This window comes from Malurus melanocephalus, unplaced genomic scaffold (genome assembly GCF_030028575.1).
Source record: "Malurus melanocephalus ecotype Western Australia unplaced genomic scaffold, MMel_1.1 scaffold_157, whole genome shotgun sequence".
NCBI classification, from domain to species: Eukaryota; Metazoa; Chordata; class Aves; order Passeriformes; family Maluridae; genus Malurus; species Malurus melanocephalus.
In genome coordinates this window covers 510,470-521,782 of record NW_026623389.1, presented here as the reverse complement: position 1 = coordinate 521,782, position 11,313 = coordinate 510,470, and the positions used below count along the sequence as shown (strand labels likewise).

The 11,313-nt window shown below is 40.3% G+C and overlaps 1 protein-coding gene across 1 annotated transcript in view; it reads right to left on the bottom strand.

Annotated features, from left to right (window-relative positions):
* BEND4 (BEN domain containing 4) overlaps nt 1–7,714 on the bottom strand; it is a 22,480-nt gene extending 14,766 nt beyond the window's left edge. Inside the window, exon 1 of the mRNA XM_057371758.1 lies at nt 7,075–7,714. Within this exon, the coding sequence (XP_057227741.1) occupies nt 7,075–7,633 (559 nt within the window). The 5' untranslated portion in view covers nt 7,634–7,714. The remainder of the gene's footprint in view (nt 1–7,074) is intronic.
* Between the last annotated feature and the right edge of the window lie 3,599 nt (nt 7,715–11,313).

Below are 11,313 nucleotides of genomic sequence, written 5' to 3'. Positions count from 1 at the left end.
TTTTTTTTTTTTTTTTTTTTTTTGCGACCTTTGGCACTAATTGCTTCCAACTTTTTATGAAGTGCCAAGAACATCTCTATTATTGGTTTGAGCTGGGTTTTTGCTCATTATAAATGTTACTGGGGCACAATCTCTCGCATGGGTATCTGTCAATATGAGAACATCATATAGTCTCCCAAGAATGCGGCCTCCAGTGTAAAATATTCCAGGGTTGTTTATAYTGCTAAAGCATAGAACTGTGAAGAGATGCTTGGGCTTGCTGTAAAGAAGGCACATCTCCAAAGTAAATAAAGTGTGTCTCCAATCTCTCCAGCAGCCACGAAAGCTCCAGTGAGAAGGGATGGGTCACCCCAGCTTGGCTGCGTGTCTCTCTGCAATCTCCTCAGCCCCATTAACAGACAGTAAGAAATCTGGTTATTCTGCTYGTTAGTAAGATTTTGTGCTCTGTAGCTGACACTGGCCAGTTTTCCTCCTGCTGTCCTGCAGAAGATGAATCCCTCAGCACTCCAGACCATTTCCCTCTGACTCACAGTGAGGAGGAGAATTGGGAAGGGTGTGCATCTACACCCACCGTGCTYAAGCCAGGAGCTGCTAAGACTGGCTCAGCTCTGCAGTGTGTCCTCCTTCTCCTGACCTTGAGCGACACTTCTCTGCAAGTTCATTGCAGGGCATTTCTAAATTGATGCTCAACTGTCAAAAAGATGTAACAAATGATAGGGAACGTCCTGATGAACCACAAGGCTCTGTGAATTTCTTATAACATTAATGGAGATGCCTTTGCTGCCTGAGATCTGGACGAGTGTGCCTGGCTTGGATTATTTTAGCTCATACGGTCATTTATTTCAATAGTCAGCTGAAAGCCAGCGAAAGCTGCATGGATGGTCCATGAAGATGAGTTGTTTGGGGTGTGATGAGCTGGATAAACAGCAAGGGGCAAGGAGAAATGAGGGTTAGGATCTGTGGAAGAACTGATCTCGGTGCTCAAGACCCTAGAAATTTGGATGTTTGTGACAGGACTGTAAAATAAAACCAGCACCCATTTGTAGTGAAAGCACACAGCACAAATCAAAATTGACATAATATGTAGGAGGGTGTTAAAGATTTCCTAAACTGACCTACATGCCAGCCAAMAGCAGGGAAGGGAGAAAGATTCTAGCATAAACCCCATTACTTTTAAAATTCCTCTCTGCTGTGTTTTCCAGGCAGAGTGTTTCATAGAAATTAATTTAATTTCTATGAATCTGCATCTGAAAAGACATTGTACTTTTAATTTTYTTTTGCAATAAATTTCTTCAAGATAAAAGAATGTTCCCCTCCCCTACACCCCTGGGATGTACACCTCTGCATAAACAACAGATGAAAAGAGATAAAACAAGGCAGCTGTGCATCTCATTTCAGTGATGCTGCCACATGCTCCTGTGGCTTTTATTTTCATCTGTGCTCCCTCACATTCCTTCTACTCATTAGGAGGTGCCTCTTCTTGTGCTCCCTTTCAGCAGTGAAGTCTTCCCTTTGGAAAAGACGTCCTCTGTAAAGCCCTCTACTACACATTTCCACTGTGGATAACCAACAGGGAAACCAAGAAGTTACCAGTGAGCAGGAATAGTAATYTGTGTCACTAAAACCCAAATATTTACTCTAAAAGGCAAACCTAAGTTAAGACCAGGGAGCTCATCCTTCACTGACCTGCGMCTCCCTACAAAACTCCCACCACTGCTGTTCCCCAAGGCAGGCTAAGAAATCCAATGTCCCAAAATCTTGTGGGTTTGTATCCAGAAATGCAGATAAAACAGGTAAGGCAAGCCCTGGTCTGCTGCAATTACATGTTTCAGTAAGCTTTTGTACTCAGGTTGGTTTAGCAAASTAAGCTGTCACCCCCAGCAGAAAGCAAAGCTGTGCCACGATTTCAAAGGGGTTCTTGTGCCAAACTCTGGGTGACCGTGCTCGAGGCTCCCTCTGCTCACTGTAACTTCACACTTTGAAGCTGAACAGCAGAACGAGGCCACAGATCAGACCAAAACATCCAGAACATCAAGGGAAACCAAAGAAGTGGTTAAATGTGAACATCAAGAAAAAGGACAAAAAAAAAAAAAGTATATGAAAAAGTGTTCATCATAACCCTTGATGGCTGCTTTATCTATACTGTGGCTGTGGTAGGCTCTTTGGAAATGTGAGGCTCTGAAAGTATAAAAGAGACAGGATTTGTAGGTAAAAGTAGTATCTTTTATTAGATCATCTAAAAGTCAGGAAGAACAATCAAACCTTGGGCACACAAAACCTCCTGGAAAACTTGTCTGACTTTTTCAATTATGTTGATATTAACTCTACCTGCAAACCTCTCCTTGCTTTGCCTAATTCCAGCCACCTTGAATCTCTACAGGTGACCAGGCCTCAACATTTGTGGGAGTTTTTCTTCCCCATCCCTTTGCTACTTGCTGGAGTATTTTTTGCTGCTGGGTTAACAAAGTAAGAATAATCATTGTAATTATCACACATGACTTCATCTTGCTTACTAATCTTTTACCTTTTCACTACTTTCAGACTGGTTTATCCAAAATCATGAAGCAAAATTGGGAGCACCAGGAAGCAAACCCAAACTTATGATTTCAACTTTAACCACTTGGAAATACTTTCTCCCTCTTAGGTCAAAAACTGTGAGAAAATCATGCTGATAACAATGAGGAACTGTTTAATATCCTCATAAATTACATGGTCAAAATCCAGGTTTTACATGTAGTTCCTCAAACAGGTCTTTAAATTCACTACTGGGAATGTATCCCAGCCACAGTAATTTCTGTACAGAGGAAAGAGACCAGGAGACACTTTTCTCCTCATGGATGGATTACTTTGCTTTGTTCCTAATGATCTCAAAACCTTACAGAGCCAATGGTAAGTTTGCCAAGCCCCTTTCAGGAACTACCTAAGCTCTCATTATTTTTCAAAAGAAGACAAAATAACACAGTGAATGAAAATGTTTCTCTTCAGTTCAGTTGAATTGAAAAGTGAAAATGTGTGGTTGATGTTTTTCCCTAAAATAAAAATCCTGGGGAAACTGGACAGGTTGAAAGAAGTTGCACTGCTCCAAACTGAAATATGAATTTTTAAAAATTTATTCTATAGCTGGAACAATTAAGATATCACACAAATTTAAGTATTGTTTCAGTCAAATCAAACAGACATTTTTTGAGAAAAAAACACCCACCCATCCAACAACCAAAATATGTGCAATATTTTACCCATGTAATCGTTTCTCTCCAGTGGTGATCTACCAAAGAGTGATGTTAGGCTACAGGCAAAAAGATCCTACAGAACTAAAGGACTTCTACAGCAAAAGGGCAGAGTCCTGAAAACTGAAAAATCTTATTTTCTGTGTCCAAAAGCTACAGGAGGATATGTCTTCTGTAGTATTTGTTAAAAAAGAAAAAAGTGTCATTGCCTTTACATCTGCTGAGAAAACATTCTTTTTCTTGGTAGTCTCTTTGTGAGCCTTGCTTTGCAAAGCTAGAGGCAGAGATGTATAGCRGCAACTATTTTTAGATTGCAAACTCTCATGGATTTTAAAAGGGCTTTTGCATATGGAAAGTAAAAAAAAGAAATGCAAAGTATTTCAGGAGAAGGAYAAAATGATTCATATTATACAGCAGAAGGGAGGGGCTGGTGCTTTTATATCCTGCTGGTAGGGTTGCTGGTGGGAGCCTCAGTGGCTGTGGGGAGGGCATGGTGCACACTGCCCCCACCCCACAGGGTCCCCTGCCAGCCTATCCAGCAGCTCTGGACTAGTTCCCCCAACCATGAGAAGAAAAACCACTACGGAAAAAAAAATCCTGCTCTTTCAGTGGCTTGATAGAGACAGTATGGCAGCACATYTAGCTGCCATCACAGTTGCTTCTCTGCCACACTCTTCGCTTTCCCTGGCCCATTGGATGCTCTACATGAAGTGGATGAATTTGCAGGGAAGAAAGTTTGTGCTCTGAGATTAGTCTGATGGGATAGATGGTGGTAGACAACACTGACACACTGCAGAAGGCTTCCTGGCTCCCTCCTGAGGCATGCAACATCTTGGTGGGCAGAAAAAAAAAAACGCTCAGAGAACAAGCACCTGCTTGCTTACAGAGTTGAGCATTTCAAGTCACGGAAAAATTTCTGCCAGCTTTTTTGGTAGTAGAAGCTCACAGGAGCAAAATGAACACTWGAGACAAATATAATTAGACGTTGCCTTTAGTTGACTTTTGATTAACTTTGCTCAGTTGTGCCTGTGTGACTGCCTGAGGAGCTCTGTCCTRCCATGCAGCAAAACCTCGGGGAGATTCTGTGGCTCTTAACACTTCTGCAAACACATGGGTCACTTCAGATCTGTCTGTGTATGTCAYCAGACAGCAGCAGATGCATCTGATGATGATTTTGTGTTGGCAGATGAAGACCTACCTCCTTACACATTTCTTTTATGTGTGTCTGCTTCCTTTGATACATGGTTAACAAGGAGTTTAATGACTCCTGGGGGGTGTAAAATGACTATGATTATGCATGTTTATCGCTTTTCAAGGGAGATGAAGGGTAAGTATGATGACCCAGGTAAATACTGGCTGCTTAACCCAGCATTAATCCTAGCAAAATAGAGGCAATCATAACAGGATTCAAATGACAAAGAACTAAAGAATAAGAATATAATTAATTCCAGTCAAAATGGTCTTATGAAAAGTAGATCTTGCCAGACTAACCTGATTGTCATTCTTTGACGAGATTATAGATGGAAAAGTTGGGCTGAACAATATAAAATAACCTAGACTCCTGAAGGGCATTTAACTCTCGACCAYAAATTAGTTGATTGCAAAAGAAGCAACACCCAACACCAGCAGACTAGAACATATATAGATTAGGAACCTGCTAGTAATATCTCTAATATTTGTCATTGCAGGAATCATCATTAATAGATGCTTCTAGGAAGGTCCAGCAGGGACTAAAAACACCCTCAATACAGTTCAACCTTACTAACCAGGACCACAAATTTGATTTTAAAACAATTAGAAAAATKCTGGATGATATAGAAATAGAGAAATCAGCAAACAGTGGGCAAATGGGCAGTCAGAGCAATCTGGAACACTTAGTACACAAACACAGCCAAATACAGAGTGTGTACTTCTAGGAAGAAATGTGCACAGAATGAACAGCTCAGCTGTGCAACCCACCAGGGAAACCATGGGTGGGAGCAGAGTCTATTCACCTTTGATCAGGCTCATAGGAACACACTGCATGCATTTCCAGTGCCCAGATTTTAAACAAATTAGCAGAAGGGAAGAAAAAAAAAAGCTGCAGAGAAGGATTCAACTCATTTGATGAGTTTCAAACAGTTCTGTTTGCTTTGTTTATTTAAAATGGAAATTAAGTCATCTTTCAGTCWGTAAGTACCTTCAATCAGAAGAAGTACCAAGACCTACAGAGCACTTCATTTAGTGGAGCAAGGCACAAAAGTCAATGGCTAGAAGCTGATTTCAGGTAGTCAGGCAGGGAACAAGGAACATATTTTCACCAGTGTAATTAAGCACTGGAACCAACTGTCAGGGTAMGAGATACAGCTGCTGCTCACTGGAGACTCACCAGGCCTTCTGAGATACTACTTGAGCCAAATACAAGTTACACTCTAGTGAAAGTAAAAAAATTTACTGTGTTCAGTGCAGGTGATTGAATGAAARCTGCCAGTCAGACTACAGACCCTACAGGATCGTTTTTGGTCTTACACACCTCAAGGTAGGACTCACCAGTAGTCAAAATCCACACAATTGCCTTTGGCATGCAGTGTTAAGAGATGATGTACTAACCCCTACTGAAACCAGTGAAAGTACACGAGTTATGGTAACTCCATAKTTTTGGATGGGGTGAGGGAGTTACTATAAATTTTGGGTATTCTTTGCACTGAACAATACTGCTTATGGGATTTTCCACTATCCCTATGGAAAAATGCACAAAAGAAAAACATAGAGTGATATAAATAATGGATAATACATCACCAATAGCTGGGGAAAAGAATCATGAAGACTGCTGCTCTTGCTTTTTGCTCAGATTTTGCAACTGCCACTACATATTGGGGCAGTAGTTGGTTACTGCCTTCTTCCTTTCTGCACAGTTAGCAGCTTTGAAGTATTTTCTCTCTTGCAGCTCATTTTATACTATATATGCTTTTCTACCATTCAGAGATTAGCATGGATCTACCCTAAGCACCTCAAATTCAGGTAGCAAATGTGCAGTTCCCAAGTGTTTATACATGTTAGAAACATGTTGTATGGTTCTTTCCACTGCTAAATTCCAACTTGCTTTTAGTATTAATATTTGGGGTGTATTTTTGCCTGTGTTGAAAGTTTAGAAAATATGGGTCCAAGATACTTTGTTCTTATCCCATACCACACTTCAAGCATCTTGGTGCACTTTAAYGGTGAGAAGACCTTGGTTTAAAGGGCAAGAGAAGTTTTTCACAGAAAGGGTTTCTATTAGATTGGGGGTTTCTGTCTTCTTTGCCTGTGTCTGCTAGGTATTGCTGAACTAGAAAAGTTGTTGTTAGGCTTTCTTTTTCAGATTTTATTTGAAGATGAATAGGAGGAGATGTTTTAATGCTTCTCACCAAGACAGCAGCAATTTAAGAGAAACTGCTGAAGGGARAAGACAAATTTATTTCAGGTAAAAGAAACCTTGAATAATTTCCTTAACTAACCAAAAAAGAGGAGCACCAAAAGGGAATTAAGTTTATAAGACAAAATGTCACCCAAAGAACAAGACAGATAAATAGTTCTAAAAGCGTATGTTTGAAATTACTGTTACAAACTACCTGATATTTGGAATTTGGGATTACAAGTACGCCCCTACCTGAACACAGTTTACTAGTGTATGACTCAAGATTCATGTAGATGAGTATCAGCAGACAATTTTCCACTGGGCATAGCTATAGGAATTTTGGCTGGAGACAAATTCAGTGCTTGAGTACTATGATCTCAACCTTAAAAAATTATTAGAACTTGAAACAAACTATTACCCAAACTATTTTTATCACTGACTGGCAACATCGTGTGGCAGGGGATTATTTACCTGGAATGCTCTCCAGCTTTCTACGAAGCTCCTCATTTTCTTGTTGCAATGAAATTACCTCCTGCTCTAGCTCTTGACATCGAGGGCAGTAACCTTCTTCATCTTCCTCCTCTTCCTCCTCTGGAAGTGTAGAAGATGATGGATGACCATGAGATTCCGATGTTGCAGGAGATGTCCATCCACCTAAAGTGTGTACTGGAGAGGTTGAAAGTGGATCCACATCTGCCAAATGGCTAAAATCATTTATTGATGAGGTGTTCTGAGAAGGGAAGCTCCCAGAAAGCAAATAGTTCTGAAGGGAATCAGTAAAAACTCTCAGAAAGGCTGAGGTTTGTTGTTTCTTTTGCATATACTGCATCTCTATGTCTAAAATGTCTGACGTCTGACTATGGACCATTTTCCCAAGCTGACATTGCTCTTGTCTTTCACTATAACTTGGGTTTTCCTGCTTTATACAAGAAATCATGGACTGAGAATGATTGTTGTCCAGTAGTTTTCCACCACAATTTAAGAGACTTAGAACCCGGCTGCATTGTTGGGCAAAGGCATCCAGAATCATTCGACTCTCTGCAACAAAAGAGAAGATGAATCACAGAACTCTAATGCGAGAGGTTATGCCAGGCAGTAGCAGCTAGATSAATGTACACAACTGTTTACAGTAGCATGCATTTTCTTTCTGAACACATTAAAATTACAGCTTCCGCTTTAATACTTCTGCAACATTGATTTAAAACAATCCTGACTTGGTTTCTATTTTGAGAGTGCCCTTGTGCCCTTGCTGTTAATCAGAAATGCATTGTGATGATAGACACTGCTTACTGACATCTTCCTTCAGAGGGATTAAGTCAGGAAAACGGGGAAGAAAATACAAATTCCATCCAATTTGCTACAAGTTAGAGTTCAAGTAAGTACTTCCCTGAAAGCCTATTTCAAGCTGCTGGAGGGCATTGTCTGCATGTATTTGTAAGACTTTGCACCACACCTTCATCCTATGCCCAGTTCCCCCCCAACAAGGCTTCCAAGCTTTGTTTTTTCTCCTTTTTGTCTTTGATGCACTTGTTTGATATTGGGCATGGGACACTCCACACAACTGACCCTCATTCTATGGAATTCTCTGTTCCTTTTACTCTAAGTTCCAGATATGTCCAAGAACAAAGCAGAGTGATAAGCACAAACCCCTCTTCTTAAATGGAAAAAAAGGCATCGTACTGGTCTGTGGGCAGGAGAGCACACGCATGGCTCAGTGCAGAGCATGACACRGTATGGCACAGCAGAGAGCACTGTGGAGCTCTTCAAGATATTCTGGATACAATCAGGAAGTTGCATAGGGTTRTGCAGCATTTTCTGGAGGCAGCAGCTCCAGAAATATAGGATATATAATAATAATATCCTATATAGCATACATAATATATAGGTTATATAATAATAGTATATAATACATATAGGATATACAATAATAAAAATAATAGGATGCCATGCCACACCTAGTCAGCTTTGCCTCTGATGACAGGAGGTGTCAGGTCTCAGGGAGCAGTAGCAGCTATGAGCTAAACCTACACTGTAGGATGGCTCATTTCTGCAATACCTACAAATATAGCTCAAGCTGCTACAATACTTCTGGACTCAGATAGAAAATGACCAAGACATTTATGATATGACCTAATAGGTTCCCCAGTTAAAAAAAAGTGCCTTTAATTTTTTTTCTAGCTTATTCAAAGCAAAGTACCCTTAGGTATACAAACAGATGTAACTAACGTTTTGCATAAAAAAAAAAAAAAAGACTGGCGTGTTAAAGCACTGCCAATTTTGGAGAGCACTTCTCAGGCAGGCTTGACTTTTAGAAAGTGACAAATGCATTTACTTTTCAAAAGGCAACCTGCTACAGATGCATGAGACTAAGCACCCCAGACCTTCATTTACCTTAACTTCATCAGTGGCCTCATCAGACTCATAATACATAAAGAACAGAAACATTCAGAATTCAGGCCTTTAAGAGGTGGCACTTCTCAMAGCACTTCCTCACGATCCAGAAGATACACTGTCTGGTGGAAACTCAACTTCACACTGAGGTTAGTACAGCTGGCCTGAAGAATATTTGAAACAACACTAATTTGCATTTGTACCATCCTCCAGATCTCTGCAAAGAGGGCAGGGCTGAAGCAGCATACAAATGCTCTCAGTCTCAAATGCAGCCAGAGACCTCCCCTGCACAAAACCTGAGGATGTGATCTCCTGAGGACTTCACTGAGACAGCAGGGACCTGAGGTGGGCAGAGCAAGCCCAGAGCTGGGCCACGAGGCTGCCCAGGGCCAWGCAGGGATTGCCCAGGGACTCCACTGAAGAACAGGAGTGGCCTTAAGACAGCTCCAAGCATTGTTGCAATCAGCCTCCTGTGTTTAAGAGCTGTACCACACCCCCGTAGATGGGCTTGGACTGACCAGATTTGTCCAACACATCTTTGATCCGAAGCATTGTGCAATACCTGTCCACACTGCCAGCTCCAAAGGGCAGAAGGGCACAGGCACTGCTGCCCCCTTTGCAAGCAGGGACCGGTGAGACGCCAGGTGCTCCAGAGCGTCCATCACCCACTGCCTCTCCTCTTTTCCTGCATTAACCTCAGGCCAGCTGTCTTTAACCCTCACAATCAATTGCAAAACAATACAGCACAACAGATGTAATATGAATTTAAAGAATGGAATCCTGGTGACATGGCAGTTTTCTAGCTGGGATCTGATAAACAGAAGGAAATCAGGAAACTCAGGCATCACTAACAACCTCAAGTTGTGCTGTCTTTGCCTTATTTCTTTCCACWTTTCCCCTTAAAATTATTACAGGATAATATTGACTGTAGCTTTGCAATCCTACCACAGAACAATTTTTCCATTCATTTTAATCCTATAATCTGATTCYAGTCCTGAAGTCATATATACTGTTTGTATTTTAATCATTATTGTCCCTGTTCACAAAACAGTTACTCATTCTCTGCATATCCTTGTTGCATGGGGACAAGATATGAACGAAACAACTGAAAAGGAATTAGACTATTATAAGAGATGTTATTCTAATATTATGGTTTATTCTAAAAGGAGCAAAAAGTAACCTGATATTCAAAATACTGGCTTTGAAGAATACCAAAATACACACTAACATCAGTAAAGATTAAAATAATTACTAGTTTTGTTTTAAAATTTAATGCATTAGGCACATTCACTTTGATATTGGTTTAAAATGGAACTGAAATTTTATACACAAATGACATTATTGATTTAATCTTCAGTATCAGATCTACTACAAGGGYACAATAACAGCAATTACTGTTTTTTTCTTAACTTCAACCCATACTCAAAGCCATAAAAATGAGCCATGACAAGGCAGGGATCATCTGAAAGGCTAGCCCAGAGATCCACAAATGATTTTTTTTGTGGGTACTGCACAGCAGCAATAGTGAGGGATGCTCTTAGCACATGTTCTGGAAATATCTGTCTCTGTACTGAAGTGGGTTCAGCTTTGAAGAGACTTCACACACCCACAGTCTAAACAACCCTAAATGAGAATGATAACTACAGTTATTTCTTATGATGGAGAAAAAAATAAAAACAAATGCTCCCCATTTAGCATATATTGTAGAAATCGGGATTTCAGCTTTTACAGACTGACTGTAATTAGAAATGCAAGCACTGTGCAATGTCTAATCACTTAAGAAATGACAAAAAGTTGTTTTTATGTGATTACTACTGAATAAACACCAATCTATGACTCTTAATTGATTTAATATAATGTATGTGTTTTCTATGACAGTAGGATTCTATTGAAATCACTGCACTGGACTCAAACAGTGTAAGCAGTTTATTAAAGTCTTATTGTGATATTCCTTTTCCTTATTACCTTGCTCACCAACCATGTAATTCTAATGTCTCAGACCTCAGAGTCTTTAGTCTTACAGAACTTGTATTGACTTTAGCTAGACGTTTGCCTGGAGGTGGACTTGCTGGATAAGACTCATCAAGTGCTAAGAGAACAGGATTAAATTGCTAAAAGCATAAATATTCCTAACTAGATTATTTGAGACTGCGAGCAACCAGAAGATACTACCATATGGCAAATCAGGTACCAGCTCCCAGATACAGCATTCATCTTTACATCTTTTCCTCATTCATGCTGRACTAGGGGAGCTTCTTAGCTATTCAACAGGCTGAAAACAGGGTTTACTAAGAGCAAACTCAACACGATGACTTACAC